At 36.8% G+C, this 27385-nt stretch overlaps 1 protein-coding gene across 6 annotated transcripts; it reads right to left on the bottom strand.

Annotated features, from left to right (window-relative positions):
* Positions 1-109: 109 nt before the first annotated feature.
* Positions 110-21753, bottom strand: LOC135170256 (bifunctional heparan sulfate N-deacetylase/N-sulfotransferase). Of its 6 annotated transcripts, XM_064135924.1 has the most exons (10): positions 21155-21732; positions 12888-14353; positions 8900-9097; positions 5508-5760; positions 4958-5149; positions 3961-4304; positions 3371-3659; positions 2926-3054; positions 2639-2821; positions 110-2570 (listed from the first exon to the last, which is right to left on the bottom strand). In XM_064135924.1, exons 2-10 carry the CDS (start codon positions 13052-13054, stop codon positions 1662-1664), a joined length of 2664 nt encoding a protein of 887 aa, XP_063991994.1. In that variant the 5' UTR covers positions 13055-14353; positions 21155-21732; the 3' UTR covers positions 110-1661. The 6 variants fall into 6 exon arrangements, with proteins under 6 accessions (XP_063991994.1, XP_063991996.1, XP_063991997.1 ...); XM_064135926.1 differs by lacking the exon at positions 8900-9097 and having other exon boundaries at positions 21155-21753; XM_064135927.1 differs by lacking the exon at positions 12888-14353 and having other exon boundaries at positions 21155-21714.
* Positions 21754-27385: the final 5632 nt, after the last annotated feature.

The following is a 27385-nucleotide window of genomic DNA, read 5'->3' as shown; positions in this document are numbered from 1 at the left end:
ATCAATCGGAAACGAAGAAAATGTTCCATCGGAAAAATCCGCTGATAAGATTTCAGAATGAAATCGATTTGGGAACATTCGGGAATGAGGACTTTTGTAATTCCATTGGTTAATATGATTTTCCCATATTTTTTTATTAGAACTTAATATTTATATATTCATACAATTATTATTACAATATATTACAATAGAGCAATCGCAAGTTAAATAACGAAGGGAAGTATTTATTCAGTTCTTTTCATAATCTTTTGATTCACTGTTTGTTTATTGTCAGATGACAATGGAGTTAATCGTTCTCAGAAATTAACGATCGGATCTATAATTTAACAAATGATTCTCCCAGGGGTTTTTCAATAATGTAGAACTGGCAATATTTACAATACTGGCATTAAATGGCACGTCTGATAACGAGGAATAACAGAAAAGTGCTGCTCTCGTTTCTCACTGACAACAATAAATTTTATACATGTTCTTTCGTTAAATTTTGTTTCTTCTCGCCATAACATCGACAAAACATAGATTGATTGAATTATTTAAAAAATAAAAAATTGGGAGGAACGTTCACAACTCATATAACAAATATTTAATGATTACAATGTTTCCTTTTTTATTTAATTTTTCGTGGCGAGCAGTTGCATAAGTTCTATACAATTTTTAAGCGAAGTAAACATTTATGTAGATTTTCTTTTACTGTACAATGGACGTTTATTCATAAATAAAAAATATAACATGAATTAATATTAAATTATATAAAAAAAAAAAACATTTTATACCGCTTTGACGTGAAAGTATGCGTCTGTTAATGTACAAGGATGGACGCAAACTCACTTGCAATATTGTCAAAATATACATAGAATTATTATAAGTGCCCGACATTATTTTTTTTTCTTCTTGTAAAATTTCTTCGTAAAGAAATATAAACTTTTATAATAATTTTTAGAATGACATTCATTTATGATCTGATTATGATACTAAAAATTTCCATTGCCAATTTTAATTATTCAATCGACTCCTTTGGTCCAGTAAACCAGTCAATGTCAGCCGATTTGTTGTATTTTTTGTTTCTCTAAATATTATTAACAATCTTATGAAGATGCTGAAGTTTTGCCACTTTGAAAAATTTTGTCATTTCAAAACGGAATGAGAGTTTATGCTCACCACTTGTTAACTAGGGTCTGTTCATCATAGTAACACTGATTTTTTCGGTTTAATATAGTATTTTTTACAAGGAAAAAAATAATAGTAGAAAAAATATGCCAAGAACGAATAATGTTTTTATTCGGAAGTAAAAAAAAAAAGAAAAAAAAAACAGCGTTACTTCAAAATGATTGTTTGAATGAATTTATCATGGAGATATTCCATCCGATTCTGACACAATTTGCTCATTTCGCTCAATTAGAAAATTCTCCAAGCTCCAAAATTTCACCGACTAGCTTGTTTGTTAAATATTATTATGGCTCCATAGACGTCATTGGGCGTTCTCGATTCACTGAATAGGCTCTGCAATCATCTCACCGAGTAGACGATGCCCCAGGGTGTCAATAAGTTCAGTGGAATGTTAAATAATTAATATATTAGCGTCACCGCTGCCAAGACCAACTCCATGACTCTGAAATTGTTGACAATGAGATAGTGAATTTCATTGATCCAATTATCGTTTGCTAGGTCATGACAGTGTCAGTAAGATCATCTTTCAACCATTGAGGTATCGTTCTCGATCCCAATCTCTTCAGCAACTTGACTAGAGCTGTATTATGAGAGAGGTAGTACCTCTGCAAAAGTTTGTACGACCTGTCTTCCATCGGCGGATATTGTCTACCTTTGCTCTTCCCTAAGCATTTTGTCCGATCTTCATTAGTTACTTGACAGAAGAATCCTTTCTTTGGGTCATATCGCAAATGCGTTGAGTAATTAAATGCCGGTGTTATTTTTAAAAATCTCTGAAGCTCGTGAAGCGTCTCTATTGGATTCTGACGTAACTGTTCACCGTCAATTATGTGCAATTGCTGGGGTAAATAATAAGAGAGCCATCTTTCGAGATGCTGAGCATATTTACCCGGATTTAGACACCTATTCCGAAGATCCCTTAATGGTTTTGGCGCTGTATCGCTTGCCGTTATTACCGCGTGAAAGGTGTAATTATTAGCCACCGGATCCCCGTGTACTCGTGTGTGCTGATACCAGGAATAAGCTCGCCTGGCTGGTGATAATAGTATCGTTATCAATTTTGCTTTCGGCAGAAGAGCGTGCGCTCTCCTTGGAACAAGTTCTCCATCAAAATATGTCGCTGATTTTTCAAATAGATAGCGGGAGCTCTCATTTTTCGATGCTGGAAAGAAACCCATATACCAATCGAGCCCCTTGTAATAATTTTTACCATTGAAAAATTGAATTTCCTCAAAGGTATCGGGACTCGGTAAATTGCTGCTAATTGCTGGATGTATTGATAGAAATGTATACAAAGCTGTGGTACCAGTTTTCTGCGGTCCAATAACGAGAAATCTCGGTAATTGGTCACACGTTTTATTCCGCGACCATATTTTTTGGTGTCGCTGATCATCACAGGGATTCTATGAAAACATAACCATTTTTTCACTACTATTCAATTGAATACTATTGAAAATATCAATGTACGTACACCCCAGACAGGATCAGCTTCTTCTGGATAGAGTTGGAAATATCTTTCTCCTAACTGAAGAGGTGGAGCACTCGAGAGCCGTAAATTTGTCCAGCATTGGATGAATTTAATGACTGATTCAAATGTATACAGTGCGAGACGATCATTACCATAATTGGACATGTGCGTCATGAAAATATTAATCTGAAATGAAATAATATGAATATTAAACTCAATAACCCTCGCGCAGAGATTAAATGATATTTCAGTAAGCGCAGTTTGGCTACTTTCGTGAATTTACAACTTACGGGATTGTAAACAATTGTTTGAAATAATTCACCACCCTGTATGGACTCATCCAATTTATCTCTCCCGCCTGGGTATCTCTCGATGAAAATAGTGTGTGTGAATAAGCCGCAAGTTTGTCGAGGTAGTACCTAGCCAAATGAGAAGACTGAATGACAAACCACACGGTTTATACAGCTTAAGTTTAAATTTTCATAGAATATCAGCTAGCAGTTCTTTCATTTACATTCATATCTATCCAAGTCCATTCATTATTTCACTTGAATGATTTTAATTTTTGCAAAACGTCTTTCTGCTTTTATCAGTTAAATTTAAATCGCCTGATTCATTATTAAATAATGAGCAAATAATACAGTATTATTATTACCATTATTATACACTAAGCAAAGAGTGAAAAAAACTAGGAGATAGAGGATTAATGAAAAAAAGTTTGATTCTCTTTAATACCATAATATTACGATGAATGAAGCCACGCCTCAGTCTTGCAGGCCTCAGGTGTGGATACTCCTCTGTACTTGTCACTTTGATGTTCCATACTCTCTTCCATGCCTCGTACAGTCCTTCATGCACTGGATAAACTCCAGAATGATGAGGACTTACACTGTAACCACTAACAGTTGGAATTCCATGTTCTTTGGCAAATTGCTTGTTAAGTGCCATGTCCGTTTGTAAATGTGTTACATTCTCGTAAAGATGGGGCTGCTGATGGTTCCACATATGGGAAAACCACGTAAATCTGGTGTACAGAAGACATGAGTTGTAGAGGAAGAGTCCAATTAAACACGGGCAGAAAGAGATATTGGATTGAACGGAATGAGAGAAGCATTACATAAAATTATGTACTAATTCTCTGTATGTATTAATGTCTCCCAATTTCGGTAAATCTTTAAGTCAAAAAATTCTGAAGGAGAATTTGCTTATTAGTTATTAACTGAATCCCTTTAACAATAATGGAATTAATGCACCAGTGGTATTTGCCGACGTTAGAAAATTTGATTTAATACATTTGTCATAATTTCAATGCATTTTAAAATTACCTGTCGACGTTTTCGAGCAACATATCGTCTCCTAAATTCTCCTCCACTGTACCGTGATGGAAATACTTGCCGGAAAACCCCAAATTAAATTTGAAACCTGGTACAAGAGTTTGAATTCTTTGTTGTGTCGCCAGAAGAGCAAGAACATCGTCTTTTTTAAGTCTCGTACTTTTTTCACCGACGAATATATCATCAACATCCACTAACACCATGCGATTAAGACTCAGACTCAATTGTCCGTGTGACAAGTAGGATAACGAATCTAAGAGTAATAATTTGTGAAGCCAGAAGCGTAAGCCACCACCGAACAGCACTCTCTGAATGCCGTCGTACCTTCCATGATCCTGGAACGAAAACACTGAAAATTAAATTAGGGTAATAAATCGTCGGCCTCAGTATTATTGGTTGAGGTTACTCCTTTTTTTTCTCTTGCGAATATTCTATTCAATTATTTCATGGACCTCAAGTCGCCATTCTTACCAACATTTTATTGCAAATATATAAATGCAGTTGCAGAGTGATAAAAGCTTTACGAATTGTTTAGGCTTTTCTTACACACTCTTTTCTCACTCTGCTTTTTCTAATTTTATGCTCATCGGACTTATTGTCCCGCCTAGAAGTGTTATAGCATTGTTTTCTATGATGCCGATGTTAGTTAAGCAAGGTGTGTAGAATCTACCACCCTAGATTCCATTTTTAATGCTACGGTTCTTTCCACTCATTGACGATAAATTTTGTTTAACAACACTATTCTACAAGACTTGTCAGATTAAATTTCATTGTTTGTCGTCGTCTTGTATCGCTGAGGGAGATCATTGATGGTGTCCATAATTATTTCTTTATTTTTGTACATAAGCAAATCGCTTGATTCCTGTCGTGTATACGCTTCATTACTATACGCGCTTATCTTTTTACTCAATGATTCATCAGTTTTCATCAATGAATCATTTATTATTTTATGGCTGAATTGAACAATTCAAGGAAAATAACTTATTACCTGAATGACCGTGGCAAGTGGTGTTTTTTGGCTAGTATAATCCAAACTGTCTCGGTACGCCCATGCCAGCGGTTCATACGTGCTGTGGTTTGGTTGAAAAATCGTCCAGTCACCTCCAGGTAACGACCCCCAGGCAGTTTCCCCGGATCTCGTCAGCCTCAGAATAGGTGAAACAGCGTTCAGTTGTGCATCCTCACGAATGAAACAAAAAGAACTGGTATAGTAAAGGGGTAAAAAAAAGTGAAAATATACAAGAATAGAGGGGAGAAAAGTAAATGTAAAAAGGTTCATTCTACTTTCCTCGGTTGAACAAAAGTAGCGGTCATGAATACAAATCTGAGAGTATACACGAGTGAAATAGACAAAGGGCTGGACGCTTTAAAAACTATGGGATCTTTAAATGGAAGGAACAATCTTGAAAAACGGAGTCGAGTCCTTTTTACCGCGGACCTTTACAGTACAGAAAAAGGGAATAATTAAACAGTCATACGGTGATTGCTAGTCTTTCAGGGATTGCAATTCTGAGGAATTTCATGAAACATTGCTTTACCTTAAGTCTCAAGTTAGTGTGAATGAATAATGGGAACCCCTTGAGTTGAGCTCCAACGAGACTTTCTTCCCCCGGTGGAGCAAATCCAACAATACCAACTGAGTATTCACGACAGTATTTGTCGAGTAATTCTCGATTCCACTTGTCCATCTGTAAATATTTGTTGATGTTTTCGAATACTAGCACGCCATACCTTCCTTTATCCAGGTTTGTCAGGACTGGCAATGATTTTCCAGTTACTTCCACTTTGTATCTGCAACAAATTTCAAGTCACTGATTTAATCCCTTTTCATATGGATAATGCGGTATAGGTAAAACAATCCCCATCTTGTATTTTCGCTCTCTTCCATATCGAACTATCATGTGGTGCAAAAGGATTTTTTAATACACCAGCGTGAACCAACGAACCACTGGACTCTCTCGTCATTCTGTTTCTCTATTTTTTTCTCTTCCTCTCCCCCCATCCTATATGCTTACAATGTTCATTCTATGCTTTTTTTCAACTTCCAACTTTTTTTTCCCCTTGTTTATAGAGAATATTTTGGAAATGGAATTTGCGAATCTAATCCCGATAGGCCGCTCGAGCAGACAGCGAACAACTGGCAAGACTCAGTGTTTTTTTCGATTATTTTTCATTTCTATATGTGAATGTCATTTTTTTCTTCTACTTTTGGGGGTGTTGTATATATGCCAGTCCGAAAGTTTTATTATCCACTCTGGAACATATATACATTCCACTTAATTTAGATACGTAAAATATCTAGCTTTTTTGTGCAAAATAAAACGTTCTAAACTCATTTGTGGAAATCTTCAATTGCAAATGATTACAATGGCAGTCTGTAAATCACATTTGATATAAGGATGAAAAAACGATGAGTGGAGGAGAACTCACTGATTGAGAGAAAAGATAGCCATATTATTTTGCTGAGTATTATCGCGCAAGATCCACTCACTGTTTTATATACGCGCAGAAGATATGAAATATAATTTGAAAAGGTCCTTTGGAGCAGCTGTGACGGTATTGTGTCCTTAGATATCAAACTCTTCTCTCCGGTACGGGCGTTTCGTCATTATAAAAATGAAGGTATAAAGCATACTTTCTCTCTCTCTCTCACTCTCTCTCTCTCTCTCTCTCTGGAGAATTCTTCGAAGAAGATAGCCAATGACAATGCTGCAGTTTCAACTAAAGTGTTAGTAATGAGGTATTCTGAAAATCGTTATTCTATCGTGAATGATTATTAATTGAAAGCATTGAAACAAAATTGATATAATAAAATTATGCTTTATCAAGAGTTTATGAAACCCTCATAGTTTTCACACGCCTTTGGTGAATTTTTTGTGTTTCGCGTGCTGTACTCTACCCACTTTTTTCTCTCCTAGTATTATCTGAATTCAAGTCACGCGGATATATATATATATATATATATCCCTTGGGATGGCTCTTACATGACGCTTCATGCCGTACAACCGGACTATAGGATCGATACAACGTCTTATCTTGTCATCACTTTCTGTAGTAAAGGCAATTTCGTAAAATCGAAAGATAAGTCCCAATCAGGGACTTAATGTTCATCTTTGGGGGTTCTCATTGTGTGTGGATGTCTTCATAGCGTATTCTGAGATATTTTGAGATGTTCTTGGCTTTTCTTAATGTAGTGAATGTCGATTGTTCGTGATGCGAAAGGCAATTACAATTTTTGCACACGTTTTTGGATGTCCGAAGATTATTCGGATGTATTGTTACCGAAATACCTCAAGATGAGAATTAATTTTGATGACGTTGACGTAGTTTGTGTCACAGATCATGTTGCTAAAACATTCTCTAGGGTAGATCCACGTTGTTAATTTCAGATGTTCATTATTCATGAGGAACATGTTGTATCTTTGCTCTGGTTTACTGCGTACTGTAGGCCAGCATTAGTCGTCCCTTTGAGCTAGAATATCTACAAGGACACCTCTCGTATTGCTTCTCTGTCTATACGCATCCGCTGCTGAGGAATTATTGAATTTTCCAATTAGTCAATTTCGTGCGTACGTGAAATGCGTCACCAAGAAGGGATTCATTTAACTTCTCAAGTAATTGCGATCGATCAAGATTAGTAGGGTTGGACACATTGATTTCCAACTTTGCAAGGGGCTTAAATATGCTGATAAAATGAGTGATATCATGACAGTAATAGGGAGAACCGGGGTCGACAAAGAGCGCTACAATTTGAGAAATTGGAGACAATTTCACAAGCATTCGGCAGAAAATAGAAATTCTTCCAAATTGATCAGTGGAAGAGGGCAAGAAGAAATACTCCGGCTCTATCCTCTTTACCTCCTCAACACTCGCGCCAGTTTCCAGTTGCGATTGGAAGTTGTCTCTAACCGAAAAGAGTAGAGAGGGTACGTGGTAATATTGGCTTGGGATATTTCCGTTTTTTTTTCTTATTTATCTCCCTTGTGGTGTGCCTCTAGAGAGTCTCGAAATCCAAAGCCCTTTTCACATTCGAGTTCGTGCTCTCGTGGCTTTGACAATTTTAACTTTTAACAATGTTCCCTCCTTTTTCTCTGTTCAAAATTTTCCAGCATTTTTTTTCGACATGACTTCTTGCTCGTCACTTAATGCATCATCATTCTGTGCTGCGTTGCGGTTTACTTTTGCATTTATCTAAGAAGTGAAGTTTCACGTTTCGCGTTTTGTTGATTTCCTGTTATCTAAAATTCAATGAAGATAATGAATCCATCTATCGAACGTATACACAGGATTTAATAAATCCATATAATTGTTCGGAGAATAATCAGTTGTGATTACACAAGAGAGTAATATTAAAGATCAATGGAATGATGGGAAAATAAGTGGATTAAACCGGAAATCAACATCGGATATGTTTCGGGTGTAAAGGGAGTCAAAACATATGATTTTAAAGTTTGAAATTTATTCAGGCGCCCGTGATTATTTTAATGAATCGATTATTAGCTTCTGACCTTTTCCGGTCGCTTTTCCTACTTTTCCATCTATCCCACACACTCTTCCACTTTTGCCTCTTTGGGGACCTCTCGGCTCTTTTGATGGCTCTTTTATTTCAATCTTCTTGTGGAAGAGGATATACTGATGGAATCGATTGGTGTTAGTCAATTTGCTTTTGCATCTACAAGTTTCTTCTTCATTGGTGATTACCCATGTAGCTATCACTAATTTTTTCATCATGAGTGATGATGGTGAACCCTTGTTTATATTATGATCTATAAGAGTTTCATTTCTAAATTTGTTATGAGGAAAATATAAGGAGTTTCTAGTTTGAAGAATTTCATATATATTTCATGTCTTATTCCTTTAACGGATGAATTTCCCATTTGTAAACCTTGCAAGTATTGCCATTCCATTAGGAGTGTAAAATTAAACATACTTGATTCTATTGTAGACAAGTAATTCAGCTATTTCCCTTCCAACTCGAGAATACAATGTCTCGACGAAAACCAAAACTTTGGGATCGATTCTAAGTCTGGCTTCGCTTCGATGATCTGGAGCTGCTGGCAGTCTCGTGGCTCCCTTTAAAGTTGAACACCTTATCGATGGCTCTGGTCTCGTGTCACGGTGAATGAGGCTGCAGACACATAAACCAGTAGATCACACATATATTATCGATTCTTAAAACGTAATCTATGAATACTTGAGAGAAATAGTGGCAGAGAGGCCCAATGCAAACTGACAATCCTCCAATCACCTTATTTTTATATCTCACTTCAGTGGTTTTTAAAATTTTTTTCTTTTATATTGCCATTCTGTGCTAGTACTCAACTGTATACTATTCTAGACAATGATTAAGCATGGTGTGGTTGACGTACAGCGTCGAGGGTGGGTAAAAATTGATGGGTGTATATCGAAATGTAAGCGAGTTTTATCGTCACTCCCTGTTCGCTATCTGGCAACCGTGTACGGCCGATGAACTGCCTAATCGATATATTGAACCAATGAGTAGAGCACGAATGATGTAAGGGAGTCGAGTGATAAAAATGATCTTGTATATTCGCGAGAAAAGCAAGTGGCAGTCTCGATCCTTGAGAAATGGAGACTGGACCGATAAATCGTCCCTCTATTTATCTATACATTTTAAGCTCCTATGGCTCGTCAGTTATATGAGCTGCTCAATGTTGCAGTGTGAAAAAAAACTTGAATTATTTCAATGGAAAGGAGTTAATAGAAGACCAGGACAAAGTGAACTTTTTAATTTCGTTGTTGCTTTTCATCGTCAAACTAGGGGTTTCATATTTTAATCTCCGTGGGGAATGTGTGTATTTTTCATGCTATCCTCAGTGTTAAAAGCATTAAAATATATACATATGGATATATGAAATTTAACGGGATTTGAAATGTTCTACGATTTACATACGGTTTTTTTCATGTTGTTATCGAGTGCAATTTTGTCCACAGGAATATTATCAAAGAGCATGTAGGATGAATGTTCAGCTCACTTGGATAATGTGTTCTACCTTCTGACGATCCGTTGACATGATATTGCCGTTTATGTATAGAAGTATTTGGGTGACACAAATTAATTCAAAAACCTGTCTACTAAAACATCTATTCAGAAAGCGAAGAAATACGCATTTTCTAGTTGTATATGACGAACTTCTCGAGATATGAAACCATCATACTCTCTTTCAAAACATGGCTTTCCCTGAGAAATTTTACGACTCTAAGAAGCAGTAATATATCCAATTTATATTATGGAGAGAACTTGAAAATTTCAGTTTTATCATTGTGTTGTGAATATAAATGATGACTCACCCTTCCCACGCGCTACGCGTTTTCCAACCCGTGTGAATATTACTATATGAGTAACACGCATCTTCATGTAGTGGAGACATATATTGTTCTTTCCGTCGGACAAATACACGTTGAATAAAACACATGCTACGATAAAGTGAGGGATGAAAAAAAACCCAAACCATTTATATCCCCATGTACTTGTATATCTGATCCGTTTCGCTTTCCATTTCATTTTGTATTACAATTATCATTGAACAATCGCGAGTAGAGCGGCGAGTACAAAGTGAAACTCTTGTCCTCGGATGTTATGAACTGCGTACGGGAGTGTTACATGTTTGAAGGGGTCTTTGTGCCTTTTGACATTTTACACATTCTGCAAGCGAATTTTATATGCAATTTATTTCACTCCAAGTTGTTGTCCCGAGTATATTCTACACTTGCCAGCGACGCCATAATTTCTTTCAATCAAAATTCTTAGAATATTTTTCTCTTTCTTTCTCTTACTACCCCCGCCCCCTTTTACTTTGCCATATTTATTTACCACTATGGTAAATTTTTTGGGGTTTTATATTATACGGCGCTTCTCTATTCGTGTAATCAGCGATCAAAACGAAATTTCTTTTCATCAAGTTACAAAAGATAGGAAAAAAATGGATATTGAAAAAATCTTGTTCACGTAACCACTGGAAAATTTTCTCAGGAATGTGCAAAGTAATTCTATCAATCAAGCTTCTATTTCAATGTAATTAGATGCTAGTCTCAATGCACTCCTATTGCTGACGGATGCCAGTGACACAGTGAGACCTTTCATCTAAAGATCGATCTATTGGGTCATCACTACGACGATTTTTCACTTATACATATTTGTTTCAAGGATCAATTAATAGAAAAATCTAGTATATTGTATGAAAATGAAATACATTATAAAAGCAATACATGATTTGATATCTTGGTGGATTGTGAAAATATTAGTCATCACAGAGAATAGGAATCAATGAAATTGAGCAATGGCATTTTTATTTGCATCAGCCGTACTTTGAACGGCTCAGATAGGCTAATAAAGAGTACGCTTGATGCAGTACGTGGCTCCTTTGAATCCTGAATACCATACACGGTGGGTTAGTTTCGTGTCTGAGTGTGATTAGAAGCGTGATTACGAACACACCGTAGTTCGTCATCGGTCCGCAAATATCCACGCCCATGGAGCAATGCGAATGCTTACACACAATTGGTCATTGCAGAAATCCACCGTAGCTACTAGCATTTCTGTTACTTACTGGTGAATGCATTTACCATATACAACACAATAAATGTGGTGATAACCTATCGATGCATTGTTTGCAGTCGAGTTTGAGGACATTATTGTTCGACATTTTTACATTTGTTTCATTGAACTGATCATTAGCTATTTCGTTTTTCCCGGACTTGACCTAAATTTTCTGGCAATGCTGATCATTTTCACATGAATTTAATCATTCCCCGGGGATTGTAATTAAACTATTTCCTGTGATTGTTTCTGAAAGCAGACCAGAGAGGATATTCTTCGTGTCGTTTAGTTGATTATTATTTGTACTGCGCACAAGACTGAATTGGCGATGATTGAGTGTGCAATAAACATCCGGTAACATTTCATGTCCCACGGATTGGTAGTAGCGTAATCCGTGTTCACTACGCAAATGTATATAATTCAAACGCAAAATACAGTTTTTAATTAATGACGATGAATGATGACTCATACGGGGAATTTACACACGTTTTAACACTTCCGCATCAATCGAATATTCAACTAGATCGATAATAATTCTCAAAAAAAAGACGTTGAGAAAATGTAATGCTTGGACTGGGGTTCTATATGGAAATAATCCATCATTGGACCCAGTTTGTACGCCTCTCTTGATTCTCTCTACCCCTACACGATTAATTTACATTGGGTCATCAAGGAGAAGTTCATTTACGGATATCTAGGTTATATGTCTTCTCTAATTGAGCATGAACTCACCAAACTCCTCCACTGAATCTTTCTAAGTAATCCTAGATCTGCCATCGCTTTCCCCCCCCCCCCCTCTCTCTGTCTCCGTCCCCCATATCTATTGCATTCTTCTATTACATTTAAAAACTCTTTCGGTCTACCTAGAGAGGCAACAGGATTTTCCGGGTTGAACTTAATTTTCAAGTAGGAGAGAAATGAGGAATAGCCGATACCTAATACTTGGCATAACCCCTAGCTATAATTATCAGTGTTGACCAGAAAATAGGAGTTACGTTTTTTCAGTCATAATACGATTAAATTAATTTTAATAGTTCTAGTTGTCAATTAGCAGTGATGAGCAATTTCCAACAGACAATTTTTAGTCTTTCCATATTAATATCATGTGATTTTTTAAACATAGAGGAGAATAAATTTTTTTTGCCAAGTTCGATCGGAAAATAAAAGTTTTGCCCGTTGATTGGTGGGAAAATTAGGTGATCGTACGAAATAGGAAAGAATTTTTTTTCCTTCATCGCAGTTCGACATGAAATTACAGGTATTAGAAAGTATTTCTAATAACTGCACGGCTGTAAATTGACGGATTTTCAGTTAGACGACCATCGGAATCAAATAATGTTATTTAAAATTGAGTTACCTCGATAATGGACTGCTAATCACGTAATGAGTATAGTAAAATATACTGCCAACCGAAATGAGTAGTAATGCAGCAACACAGCGTTTGACAGTGGCTTGCTTGACGACACAGCGTGGTGCAACAGCACCTAAAAGGGGTACACTAGCTTCCACCCCGGAAATCTTCATCTTGGCTCAACTCAACTCCAGTATATCGTTCTTCCATCCACAGCCAAATTGACTTCCGACAGTGTACAATTTACTAGTGCAAAAGATTTGTCGCTTCAACCCTGTTCACATGTCCCTCCGCTACCTCCTCCTCTTCAACCCAATTCCTCTTGTTGTAAGTCTGTCAGGTACCAACCAAATTCGCCTCACTGATTTTCACTGGTGTTGGTGCACTGAGGCATCAATGACTCCAACGAGGCATAACATGAACCTCTTGGATCGGTTGTCAGCAACACTGCAACCCCACTATCCACCATCCAGATTCATTTCTCTTCTTTTCTTTTATTATATATTCTCAATAGTCAATTAATATTATATTCTTTCGTTTTTTTTTCTGATTAAAATAATGTAGAAATCATAGAAAAAGGCAGGACATATATTCTTTTCACTATTCACAATTTCTAATGGGATTTATACCAATCATTTCTGAATTACGAAAGTAGAAAAATACTCAGATTGTATTTTAAGTATACTCCTTTCTATTCATGTTCTTTGAATTTTAAATTGATAATTGATTACTAGTTTAATATTTGTTTCAGTAATTTTCAACCACCAACGACCCTGGCCTTCATCAAGATTTTCAAATGGCTGTCGTTGTGGTTTCATGGGCGCCATTTTACAATGTGTGAAACGAGTCGCCACTGTGCTTAACCCATCTGGCCGGTAAGCGTTATTTGCAGTATGAGCTTTTTTCTGACTCTGTCTCTCTTCTCTTTTATATCACTAATAGTATATATTTTTTACCTCTGCTTGAATGGAAACTTAATAATACTTTTACATCTTTTAAAGTAGTTATTTATGAATTTCCAAACAATTGATATTCTCGATACAATGAGTCTTGAAAAATAGTTGAACAACAATTATTGATAAAACGTCCAAGATAGGCTGTTCATTATTGATACATCATTTTAAACAACAATAGTGATTTGGGTAATCATAGTATCACACGGTATCGGGAGAGAATACAAGGCCATCCGTTACGGTGTAAAGGAGGGGATGATAGCGCTCTATCGTGTCTCGAGAACATCCATGACTTGTGGTCATTTCATTTGATATCAATAGAGAGTACAATCGTACATTTAAACGCTCCACACCACCCTTTTAGCGTTATTTTTTTTACTATCACCCGAGCACCATTTCGTGGACTGTCAGTTAAAATCGACGAATTCCTAGCGTTTCGAATTGGTCTGTGCGTTTTTTTTAATGTCCGCAATGTTAAACAATGATTTCCTGGGTGATTGGACAATGACAGCCTCAGTCCTGAAACAATTAAAAATGCAAATCTTATGAATTCATATTAAAGATAGACTTCTCAGTCCTAGAAATACTAATTTAGTCAATGGCGCTAGTCTATTATTGCGGTTCATAACCGGCGAAATTGTCAAATACTCAGCTGAATTCAGTAAATCTATTTTCAAGTGGGATGAGAATGAAAAGCAGCTTTAGCCACATCAGTAATGGCCTTAGAAAAACAAAATGGAATGACGAGAGCCCAATGCCTTGTATATTATTCACCTGGGATGTCTCCAGGATCGTTTAAGCAACAAGGTCTGGAATAACCGGCTTGTGAAGGCACAAGAGGGATGCAAAGAAGCTGTGAGAGGGGTATATATAATAATAGACTCGGTGGTTGCAATTAATTGAGCGTATTCATGAGAATATCCGCTGTTATAGGGTTGGTATTCCTCCCCTCCTTCTTTTTTTTGCCACCTTTTGTTCATATTTATGTATTTGCAAAGTGCCATCTTGCTTGCTTTTGGATGAATTTCTCATCATCTCCCTTTTCTCTTCCCTTTTCAATTACCGAATCCTAGATGCCGGTGTATATAAGAGTCTCTTGTATTTGTGCATAATTTTTGCATCAAAGTCCTGAATTGTACACGTCCATTCACTTTATATGGCAAAAATAGAGAAGGTGATGGTATCGCGAGACCTTATTACATGGTAACTCCAATTGTGCAATTTAATTTTTTATATATAATGTCATTTTAATTATATCAAAGTGACTGAGATAAATGAAAAGACGCTTTAAGTTCTATTAAATGCAAAGCTCTGTGTTTTTTTCGGAATCTTTCTCCACTTGCTCTTCTTTGTAGGGAGATATTAATATCCTTTGTCGCTCTCAGTATTCTTAGCAGTGCATTAAATCAGTAAAACTGTTGGGCATCGGGCGTAATTCGAGTATATATACATATATATGAGTGGAGTTGGTAACAAAGAAGGTGCATTTCTTTTCCAAGAGGAGAGACGTTTGAGCGTGCTAGGAATTTAATTAAGGACCAGAGTCAGTAAACTGGCCCACCAGGACCTCGTCTTCGATTATCGACCCGTCAATTTCTTCCTCCCCCCCTCTCTCTCTCTCTCTCTTTGTATATATATATGCTTCATCAATTGAAATATTCTTGAATTCAAACCATCAAATTCCTAAATGCAATTTTCAATTTCTTCGTCTAAAGAAAATCATGGGATTTCATACGACATAAGACATTAATCCCATGGATGGAATGGAATCGTTTTTTATAAACTATTCATATGTTATGTTGGATAACAGTGGTTATGAGAATTAGCATGACATATTTCAAAACTATTTACACAGTGGCAATTGAAACGAGCGTAAAAGGATGTTTACCCGTATCTTAGGTTACTGATTTCTAGCAAATAATTATTATCATTATGACAAAAATTGAGTGGAAACACGCCATCAACTGGATGGCAAATGACGAACATTGATTTTCATATTCTGCATTCGCTTAAGATCCTCTCCCATCACGAGTACGCTAATGCAAAAAAAAATATCAATAAAACAATAATTGGCTCTTTTTACCGAATAATAAATCAAGCTGTTTGAAAATCATATGGGAGGTCTTGAATATCTAAAACGGCCGTCTTAATGTCTTAATTTCGAAGACTCGCTTTTCTCCTGCAAGTATTACACGAACGTGTTTCGTCAGAAAAGGAATGCCATATATACGACAAGAATAAATAATATCTACTAATAAATTGTGGTTGCTCAGAACACCGTGAGACATTTCCAATTCGTCTTTGCTGTAACTGTCTTTTGCGTTTATTCAAATTCGTCATACTTCTGAAAAATATCGTGCCCCCTGGTATAGTTGGCCTTCCTTTCCTCCTCCCTCCCCACTACCGCAGCATTTTCCATACCCACGGGCTTCCAACTGAATTCAATATTCATTCTGGCTCTTGCGTCTTTTCCTATCAATTTCCGTTAAAAATGATAAAAGGAAACGAGAGGAAATGATATATGAAAGAAAAATAATAATAGAGAATGAAGAATTCATGGTGGAACAATTTTTCTTTTCTTTTTGATTGAAATTCTGTGACAGTTATAAATGAAAATGGTTTTTTAATGATAGTCAATTTGTGATTTTCACTCACAATCGATTTAATCTAATTTAATCTAACGATTTGTAACTTCGTGTTCATTGTCACCCAACTGCATATTTTGCAGTTGATTCTCATTGATTTTTATTGGGCATAATTGAGAAATTATTGTTTCCCTTGGATGATTATCTGTACCTGACGCACACCTCAATTTCTTCCAAAATCTGTACATTTGTATGCTTATATGTAGAACTTGCCATAAACACGTGATTCCGTGTGATCACCACAGGGTGCGGGAGTTAACAAGCTTCCAGTTTCATTGAAGCATTAAATTCCTCCTGCGGCGTGTGTTAATTAATACACATGTTTGGTTGTGATGATTATAATTGAATAATATGTTTATTAAATAGGCAAATTTTCGGGATAACAAATATGATAGGTTTTTTTTTAGTGGTGAGTTAGAAAAATTATTAATTACCCCCCCCCCCCTCTCGTTTTGATGGGATTCTAATATAGTTCAAATGAACAATGCCTTGATAGGGACACTCCCGAATTCTCAGAGAATTCAAGTGTGTAAAAATAAATTGGGTGTGTGAATGCTACATTGAGATCGGAAACTACAATAATGGAGGTGGAGAAGCATTAAAGGAGGGCTGAGTGTAGACGGAAAGGACGCGAGTCCGCCAGTGTGGCTCCGGGGTTCGTCTATACTCCAAATGTGGTGTAGACTTCCTCACTTTCTCTCATCCAACCTCTACCTACTACCCACCCTTCTCATTTTACCACTGAAGTTGGTAGACGTGAAAATTTATCCACCCGGTGCGTGTCGAGCTCACCACCGTCAAGGGAACCTGCCCCTAGTCACCATTTTATCAACAATACTATCGAGCACATCATAATCAAGTTCAATTGAACCGTCTGATCGATCTAGTGATCTGTATCAGGGCGGATGAAGGGATACTTAGTTCGAGGTGAATGAATATTAGTGGAATCAGAGAGAGAAAGAGCGGGAGTCAGAGTTAATTTGGAGAACATTCTAAATAAGACAAAAATAAAGAGGATGAAATATTCTATTTAACCTGGAGTCATGCATTAGAGGAGTAATTTACTCCTCCATATTTTTCTCGTACATACCCCCCCACCCATTGGTGTGTCTCATGCTGTAAAAGAAAATATCAAGAGTTGAGGATTTTTGTAATTCAAACGTATAACTTAACAGCGGTCTCCTGTGTTACATGGATTGAGCTCATTTTTCTATAGTTACGAAAAAGACGATATATTAATGATTAATACTAGAACAAAAATATTTAAAGGTATGTCTTAAATATCTTGTCTTGTCTCTATATATGTAATACCAATATAGAAAGACATTAGTTCACAAAATTATCAGTAATCCGTTGATAAGAATTGAAATTCACGTATGAAAATCATGAACCTTGGGCGTCAACGTACAATGTACGTAATTACAACTTTATCAAGCACCTAGTCCACTTTGACCGCTCAGCAAGCACAAATCCCTACGAAATTTGATTCAATTCAGATCTATTACTATTACGCACTGAGCAGTATGTCAATATATATAGATACATGGTTTATTGGGGAACGTTGGGTATTAGCCTTTGGCTTAATCCAATCGGCTCTATGTGGTACGGTCTAAGGCAATGCCCGACAAATCAAGCGCATCTTCCATACGTAGAATCTATTGCCACGCCTGTCTCCCGGTACACCCTTTTACCGCGAGCCATGATTTCGCCGTGTTCTTACGAATAAATCAGATTGGAATTAGGCTATATCAAAACTTGATAAAAAGATGGTATGCCCAACTAAAAATCAATTAATTGAATTATGATAATTTTGAATACCTATGTTTGAGCAAAATGAATCATAATTGATCAATGTTTTTAATAATTTATGATGAAATTTCCTGCAACAAATTCTTCATGATGAAATCTTCATGTTAAGCCAATTAAATACGTCGCATCAGCAGTGGTAAATGACATTTCTGTTTAAATTGCAAATAATTGAGTATTAAAAAATAAAAACAATTTTGACGATTTCACATTAAATAATGGAAAAACAATAACACTAAAATGAATAAGAATTAAATAAATGAGCTCATATTAAATGATGAAATTTATGGAGGTGAAAAAGTTGTTAGTGCCTCGATTGAACAATTAAAGCTTATGTTAGAGGGTATAAAATCTGTACGACATTGATAATTTTCTTTTTAATAATTGCACCCGTCTCTCTCTCTCTCTCTCTCTCTCTCTCTCTCTCTCTCTCTCTCTCTCGCGAAAAGACCATGGCCACATATTGTGAGAAGCTGGTGACTTTCAGCCACTTTTTTTTCTTCCTGTTCAACGTGGTCATGTGTGCAACGAAGGCATGTGTGCTCTATAATACGCATGTTAGCATAGGTCGCCCACGCCCTCTGGCACTTTTTCAAACAAACGTCAATATACCAACAGTGTCTCATTCCTTTTCATCTGCTCTCCATCCACATTGGCTAATAAAACCATAACATAAATGGGACAAAAAATAAGTAACAGACTCTTTTCAATAACTTTTTATCAATCCGGACGGTTTTTTCATTCTTTTCTTTATCAATATGCAAAATGTCACAGCTTATACTGAAATGTAATTAGCTTATAGTGAATGAGCCTTGGTGTTGTAAATTCTCTCCTCCTCCTCCCGCTCCCTCGGCCCTATCTCTCTCTCACTCTCTCCCTGTCAATCTTTTATCATACAGTTGACGTCCTACCCTCTGCTATACAGGTTCAATCTAGTAATATTGGAAGGAATATATAAAGTTTCATGTATGGATGAACGATCCAATCCCACTGAGGTCAGGGTGAGTGAGAAAAACTTCGCCTACGTTGCAAGTCTATCTGGGACGATACTCTCTTTTCACATCTATCTACCTATCAATGTTTGTTTTTTACAACTTTTTCGCATGGTAATAGTCCCATCACAAAATGCCAGATTTGTCACAGACGCGTTGCTATTGTCCTCTGTGACATGTGTCCTACATCATATTTGACTCTGTATTTTTTTCTATACGCAAAACTCTTGTATGGTACTCTGAATATTTCTTCCAATTTTACTTCTATGAAATAAAGCTGGTAGGACACTCATAAGCCGCGCCGTAAAAATTTCCCGATTTATACATCTGCCGTGTGGCTTCTCCTATCATTATCCCTAACGAATTGCAGTTCTCCGCACTTTATTCATTTGTTCAGACTGGAAAAGGCTTAATGGATTAGAGGCCGAGACCCCTGGAAAAGATTGTCAGATATTACCGGAGAATAACAAGGTCGGAAAAAATTGATGAATTTGTTAAATGTGAAAAAATAGGCTTAAATTCTCCATAATGTACAAGTATGTGTAATGGGAACCTGAGAGTTAGTCAATTCGCAACTTACCGACTAATAATTTATCACGTTTCCAACACTGTGAATTGGTCAAAACCTGATGCCTCAGTATTAATTTGTTTTTCTATTCTCTTTGCCTATTTTGATTTTCAATATGAAGTGAGGTTAATTAAAATCAACCTCGCCATTTTATTATACGTTGCAGATGTGGAAAAATACTCGAGAATTTTAATTGAATTTTTTAATTAAGAATTATGAGACAAAAAGTCATAATTATATAAGTATAAATTGACAACTTTGCAATCCCATAAACTAATGTGTGTTGTTAGCATATAAATTTTCTCCGGTACATCACACAAACTTCCCTGTACCTCGGTTTTTCGTCGCTCGTCCTTTATTTCCCTATACCTTTTCCTTTTCCGAATGAATTTCCTTCATTTCTATTTACTTCAACACACTCGTCCAGATACTCCCAATCCTCTCTCTTCTTATTGGCTCTTTTCTCTCATTTTTTTCACTTTACTTCTTGCTGCTATACCCCACTTCGTTTTTCTTCCTTTGTGTTAGCCATTCAACTCTACCCTCCCTCCGATGCAAAACCAAGGTATTTAGTCCAACTCCCTTACTCATACTGCTTCATCCCTCTACAGATGTGGAATTTTTACAGGAATCTCCTGGTATGGGGTCCTACGAGGGTTTTCTACGCGGTTGCATTAAAGGTAGATACGCTTGCTGCTACTTTAAAGTAGACACCGTCATATTCAAAATTCACGTATATTTTAAAAGAAAAATGTAGTCCACGAAAAGTTTTAATTATGGGCTACCTTTCAAATTGGACTTGACTTTTATTGGTGAAATATTACTCAACCTTCTGGAATAATCAATGGAAAATGTTTCTATGAATGTTTATATTCATGGAGATATCTTGGTAGAAGTAACAATCTCAATGGAAGCATGTAATAGAGGTATGCCAATTTAAATAATTAGTTGTCAATATTTGCTGAGAACAGAAATAAAAAATTTAGTGTTCAATGTTCTTATCTGATCCAGATTCCGGTGAAACTGCATCTGTTCATAGCAATCAACTTTTAAAATCTCTCTTTACTGCCGCCATAGTTATTATTCATCGGGTAAAAGTTTTAATCGAAATAAATTTGGCAAAATGTTACAATTTTAATGGCGGAACGCGCAATTTTCGTAGCAAATGGCTCATAGGTCTGCCAGTTGAGATCATTTCCGTAGCACGTGACGGGGGGTACAAATGAGTTATATATTTATTATATGCGAAAGGAGAAAAGTTGAGATTGAAAATAAAGTTATAAAATAATTATCGATTTATTAAACTCACCGTTAATCACTGAATATTATCAATCTGCGTTTATTTCTATGCACAATTCTTTTAATTTTATTATTATCAGCCTTTGACTGCATAAATAGATTTTTCAAGGGTAGATGCATTGGAGAAAAAAACAAAATCGTCAGTAAGATTCACAATAGAGTAGCATTGTTCTTTGTTCCTTTGAGGTTATGTTGATACATCTGGCGTTGGTACACAACAGTCCAGTCGGAGATTCACTCAAGAAAATTGAAACTCTACATAATAGTATTGTAGTAGAACTGGGCAGTCCAAGTCACAGTGTTGAAATTATTTTAATAATATCAGTAACATAACGCGCGTTGAAGAAGATTCACGCACAGTTGAGCATAAACTTGTTTGCTTTTTCACGTCGAATTTTTCAAACTCCAAACATATACGTAAACGAAACGAATATTGAACCATACTGATTGCACGACCGGCGTTGAACTGCCGTAAGAAGAGAGAGAACATCAACACCACCGAGAGAGTGGGGAAGTCCTATCCATGAAGGAAGGAGACGGCCGGGACCGCGAGAGTTATCCCCTCTCTTTTTCCCCGGCTTCTCTTCGATCGCCATGCTTTTACCTCCCCTCCACGAGAGACGTCCAATACACACATGGATTCTCTTGGTATCTCTCTCTCTCTCTCTTGTCAGTGGTTATCTGGGGTGTTCTCTCCTCTTTGCACAAACCATGGCATGAAAATTCTTGCCAACACTATACTCTGAATGCCAGAGCCCACACAACCAGAAAACAGAACGTCATCCCCACCACTGTTGTCTGTCTCTCGCAGTCATCTATCCGTAGCTCTGTAAGCACAGCCACCAGCGCCACCACCCCATAGCATTTCACCGCGCTTATACCGAGGGGACAAGGACAGATTATCAACATCCTGGGCGCATGCGTTTCAATATTATTCTGTCTCACTTTTCAGTTGGTTTTGTTGTACCATGATATGTATACTTCTGACATGCGGTCGCACCCAAAACGCCTGTGATCGTCATATTGACGTTCGTTGCAATTGGAAAGATGTGTCATTCTATTCATCTGTACATTAGTACAGTTCGGTCTGACAACTGTCTCATTCGTTTGTCGTATACCCCAAAATTCCAACTATGAAAAAATTACATGCTCCCCTTTTAAAATTTAATCCTTATTAAACTCAATGTCGGTAATAAATTAAAACTATAATAACATCAATATGCAAAGGGAATTTCGAGACTCGAGTTTATGCCAACTCGAAGATTCAGTCTTGTTTTTCCTTTTGTTCTCTCTGTCAAGTGAAATTACTGGAAATTTGTGGGATGTTACTATTGCCAAAGTTGAGGGATGGATGTAGCCGTATAGGTGCAAAGGCGGTGTATGTTGCTGAACCACTCCAAGGATTTGTCCAAACGCTGTCTCCCAATGCGCCAACTTTGGAGATCGTGGTTGGGGGATTGACGATAGCGAGGGAAGAGGGCAAGTTTCCGTACCTATGGGAGAATACCCCTGCGGCAATTTAGTGGGTTCTCTCGTTAACTGAGTATACTATTAGGTATCAAAGTGTGAGGTAAATTTTTCAAACTGATTAATTAAATTTCCGGTTAAATACGGTCATCACAGTGTAAAATTGCAATTTTATATTTAAATTATGTTATAAGCAAGAGAGACGAAGATTAGCAAACATTTAATGAAATTTTTCATCTGTTGGGAATGAAAAGGTCCTTATCATTTGTTCAAAATGTTTGGAAATTTCAATAACACCCTATTTTGTCTCTTATTCATCGTAATAATTCATAAGAGAATCATTATTCCTGTTGATATTTTATAGAATCAATTGAATTCTCAATAGCTTGTTAATTCGGGACGTATTAATTGAATTTGCATCAATTTCATTAATTCAAATTAATTAACGGAACTCAGATTCTACGATACTCGATATCTTGGTGGAATATAAACGAGAATGGTGGAGTTGTAAATCAGTACGAGTGTGGCACACGAGTTGGAACCGAGGACTCCAAACAAAATCCATAAATTTCCGCTTTACCGCGCCCGGTGGTTTCCGTCAAAACTTTTCCAAGTTCAGAAAAGTATTTATGTATATATATATATATATATATAGCATTTCCGGGGTGTTGGCTAGTGATGCACTCTTTCAGGTTATCGGTGTGAAAAAAGAAGAAGGGAAGTGGTGTATACGATCAAAAGTAGGCTTTCTTTCACTGACGGGGGAAGAAGAACACGGGCAAGCTTCGCTTGCATATCAGTGAGACATGTAGCATAAATAATGCAGTGCACATGATTTGAGCGTTTGCTGTCCAAAGGAGAGAGGAGACAGTATCGCCTGTATACGTGAATTTGAAATGTTTAAAAGTCGTGGTGATATAGTAAAATTGCATCCAATCATACACTGGGAAGAATGATTATTGTGTAATTTTATGTTACTCGTATGATCCGTAATTTTCAATGTCTCCCTCTCCTCAAATGACCAATTAACTTTTAAATAATCAATAAATATTTTACCTCGATTTGAAAGGAAAATTTCAATTAATAAACATTTGCAGCTGAATTTTGCCTAATCATTACGTACATATGAAATAATAAAATGAGCACCAGCCACGAGCATTCAGAGAGCTTTCTCACTGCTTCACCGGTGCGGCTCTTGCAATTCACCTTCAAATTAACGCATTCTAATTTTCGTTCAATTCCCTGTCCGACGTCCTGGAAACACCCGGGTATTCCTACTCTGCAGTTTGTTAAAACGAGTTTCGATAAAGTTAAAGCAACGTACACGCTCGGCTTCCCTCGGCATCGTTTTCTCTCTCAATCCATAACTGCTTTATGCACGCTTTTGTGCTTTCGCCGGTGACAGTTCATTCAAAAATTTAGATAACTTCCTTGGATAGGTACAAATTCAAATTTATTCAAGAAATATATACTCATCTTGATAAGCTAAAGACTGTAAAAATTAGTGTTTGAAATGAAAGATATTTTTTTTATTTACCATTCAATTTGGGAATAAAATGTTTAATATTCATAGAAGATATGGCAATATGATAACAATTATTCAATGCAATAAACATCCTACAGTGTATTGCATTCAATTGCGTTCAATGCAATACACTATGGGATGAAAAAAGTGATAATGTCATTCTATATAGAATTGTGGAAGATGAAATATTTCATGATTTATGAAAAGTGTGCTGGAGATATGAAATTATCAATTTCCATTTGAATGAGTTTTCCGGCATGGCTTTGATTTTATCCGAATGTACATATATTTGATGCGTTGAGCGATAAATTTAACTAACGTGGACAAAATCGCAGGGGCCTCTATATGTATACATACATATCGTGGTTGAAACGTGATACTCGGTAACGTTTCATTACGCTTTCCAAACCCCTCAAACACATACCACTCTTCTCCCTTTGCTGTCGTTATCGAACTGAGAGAAAAATGGCTACTATTATTGCATAAGTATAGACGTAAGCATGAGAGTCCGCAAGGTATATGTTGCGCTTCATTAAATTAATTCAGCTCAACGTAATACCAAATCAACACGAGGCCTTCGGACTGAGTCTCATGTATTATTTCCATATCTGGCGGGATCTAGCTATAGCAGATGCTCACAAGCCTGTCAAACTTGCATCACCATTTTCTTATCGAAATTCGGATTGGTAATATTTTCCCGAGCGTGTGTTCGTGGGACGAATTTGACGGTATTGAGTCCATTCGGTGCACTATGGGCTACAGAGCAAGGGAAGAGGAGTAGTGGTAAAGTGGATATAAGCGATGATGAGGGGTAAAGGGGAACCGAGAAGATCATTTCATTTTCATCACGTATCCAGAATCGGAGATCAGTTTGAATTCATAGTTTTTTACGCCAATCCCTTGGTAATTTATGGCTAGAGAAGAGACCACGGCCTCCAACCGCCTTCGATTGTAATCGAGGAGACCATCCTAGTATTGAAAAAACCTTATTCTCACGCTCCAGTAAAGTATAAATGCCAAAGGGGAAGATCGGAATTGGGATTTTCCAATTTTCATGTATTTCAAAATGAATGGAATAGGGAGTGGAAACTATGTTTAGGAAGATAGAATCAAATTTTCAAAGGAAACTCCGAAGACTTGCGGTGAGCTTTGTCACGTTTAATGAGAGAAATGCTTGCTGGACAGTCATTATTAGAGTCACGCATATGGCTGCTATATATGTAACTGTAAAGTATGATAATGCTTGCATTGAGATGATCATTGCCTAACGTAACTCCACATACAACACGATTTCCGTGCAGTGACGGGGCATTAATGCGAGAGTTTGCTCCTGTGTTATACTCGCTCATCTCCCCAGTATCTCAAGGACAAGCCAGGCTCTAATGTTGACAGTCTAGAAATGGACAGGAGAATCTCATAGTCCTATAGTCCAACAGCCCTATCCTCAACTCCAGATTTTACGTTAGTGCTATCCAAAGCACGTACGGGTGATAATCTACGAGTCGATAACTTACTGAGAGAATTGTTCCTTTCAGAAGCCCTCATCCTCTCAAATTGTCTCAGAGTCTAAACACCCCTGCAGTAAGTACCAGTAACTAACCATCAGGTGCTTACGAGTCCCTACTTGAACACTGAGTTCAGAGTATTAGAAGCATAAGTGAAGCTGTGGTGTGTCTAAAGCAGTAAATTTTATTGAATCAACTATTTTGATGTCATTAAGCATTCCAATTTATTACCCAAATTGTATTAACTAAGCAGCGATAGCAATGCCGCTATTCCTTCATCGTATCGAGTGATAAAATTATATATAGGATTTAATTTTTTATAAAATGATACTTTTCTAATGAGCCAAGAGCCATCAGATAAAATACGGAAATGTAGAGTATCCAATGCATAATCCATTAAATATATACTTCAATCAATGGGGGAGAAAAAAATCCAGTCGGCTGTTGGAATGACAGTCAGTCGATGCGCTTCAAATGATCGACGATTGGGCTCATTCCCAAGAGTTTTAAACAGAACCACAGTCGTTTACGAGTTGAACATCAACCGCAGAAAATATAATATTAATTATTTTTTATAAAGTTGATATTTCACATAAAATCTCTCGAAGAGCTTTCAATCCTTCCCATCACGGAATAACCGCACGTAAATTTACAAATTTCCCGCTTGGGAAAACTTTGGTCTGCCGAAAATCTTTTAGAAATGCTCAAAAGAATCATTAAAAGATTCTTCAGAATATCATCGAGAGACATTTTTTGTTTGGAGATATGTTTGGGAGCTCGCATAAGAAATACCATGAGGCAGGCCGTTCACTTGATTTGGGAAACGAGGGATGAATATTTATCACTGTAAAAGAGAATAAAACCTACGACAAATTAACGTCATGGGTCACGGCTGGTCTTTTCTATTGTTAGTAACTACGAGGTTGGATAGCACAATTTTCAACTCACTGGAGAACAATTTTAATTACAATATTTCAGCGATGCCTGGTAACCTACCTTTCTTATGGGGTAAAGTCACCCTGGCCCTCATGGGTTTGCCTAAGAAGAACGGAATGCCAACCCCGAAACTTGAACCATTACCAAAGCAAGCTGTCGCCTGGGTGCCAGTCTTGGAAAACTACCCAGAATAATGTGAGCTCACCCCGCCGCGCCTTAAGTTTTCCGTGAGACTTAGTTGTCCCCGGTGTGCAACGTGATTCGTGTGTAGATACTTTCTTGGAGTAAAGGAAAACGAGGATATAGGAGAAAGCAACGAGAGTTATATCTGCGTACATATAACATAAATATATATTTCAAGTAAAACGATGAATATGTACATAAACTATGTCCCCAGTGTGTACACGTAGATTAACGGAAGTGTTGAAGCGCTTGTAACTCGCAATCATGATGATGCGAAATGGGTACAAACTCGCATGGAACAGTGTCTTATTCGACACGCATGCTGACTCGAATCTTTGTGCATACGAAACGCTTGAATTAGATCTGAATAACATGTTCCACTCCTGAATCATCTATTGGTACCAAACTTTCGAGATAACACCGACGTGTTTCCGAAATAATTATCGGCTGGGTTCACATACGGAAAAGTATATTGCGAATAAATTTGACCATTGTATAAAAAAATAAAAGCAAAACACAATTCACTTTACAGACTACTTGAGAAATGAAATTTGACCCGAAGGAGCTAAAAATTTAAACACCCAATAACGGTTAATAGAACGGGAACTTGTATTCGTGAAATAAC

This window comes from Diachasmimorpha longicaudata, chromosome 16 (genome assembly GCF_034640455.1).
Source record: "Diachasmimorpha longicaudata isolate KC_UGA_2023 chromosome 16, iyDiaLong2, whole genome shotgun sequence".
In the NCBI taxonomy this organism is placed as follows: Eukaryota; Metazoa; Arthropoda; class Insecta; order Hymenoptera; family Braconidae; genus Diachasmimorpha; species Diachasmimorpha longicaudata.
This window is presented reverse-complemented; position numbering and strand designations above follow the sequence as displayed.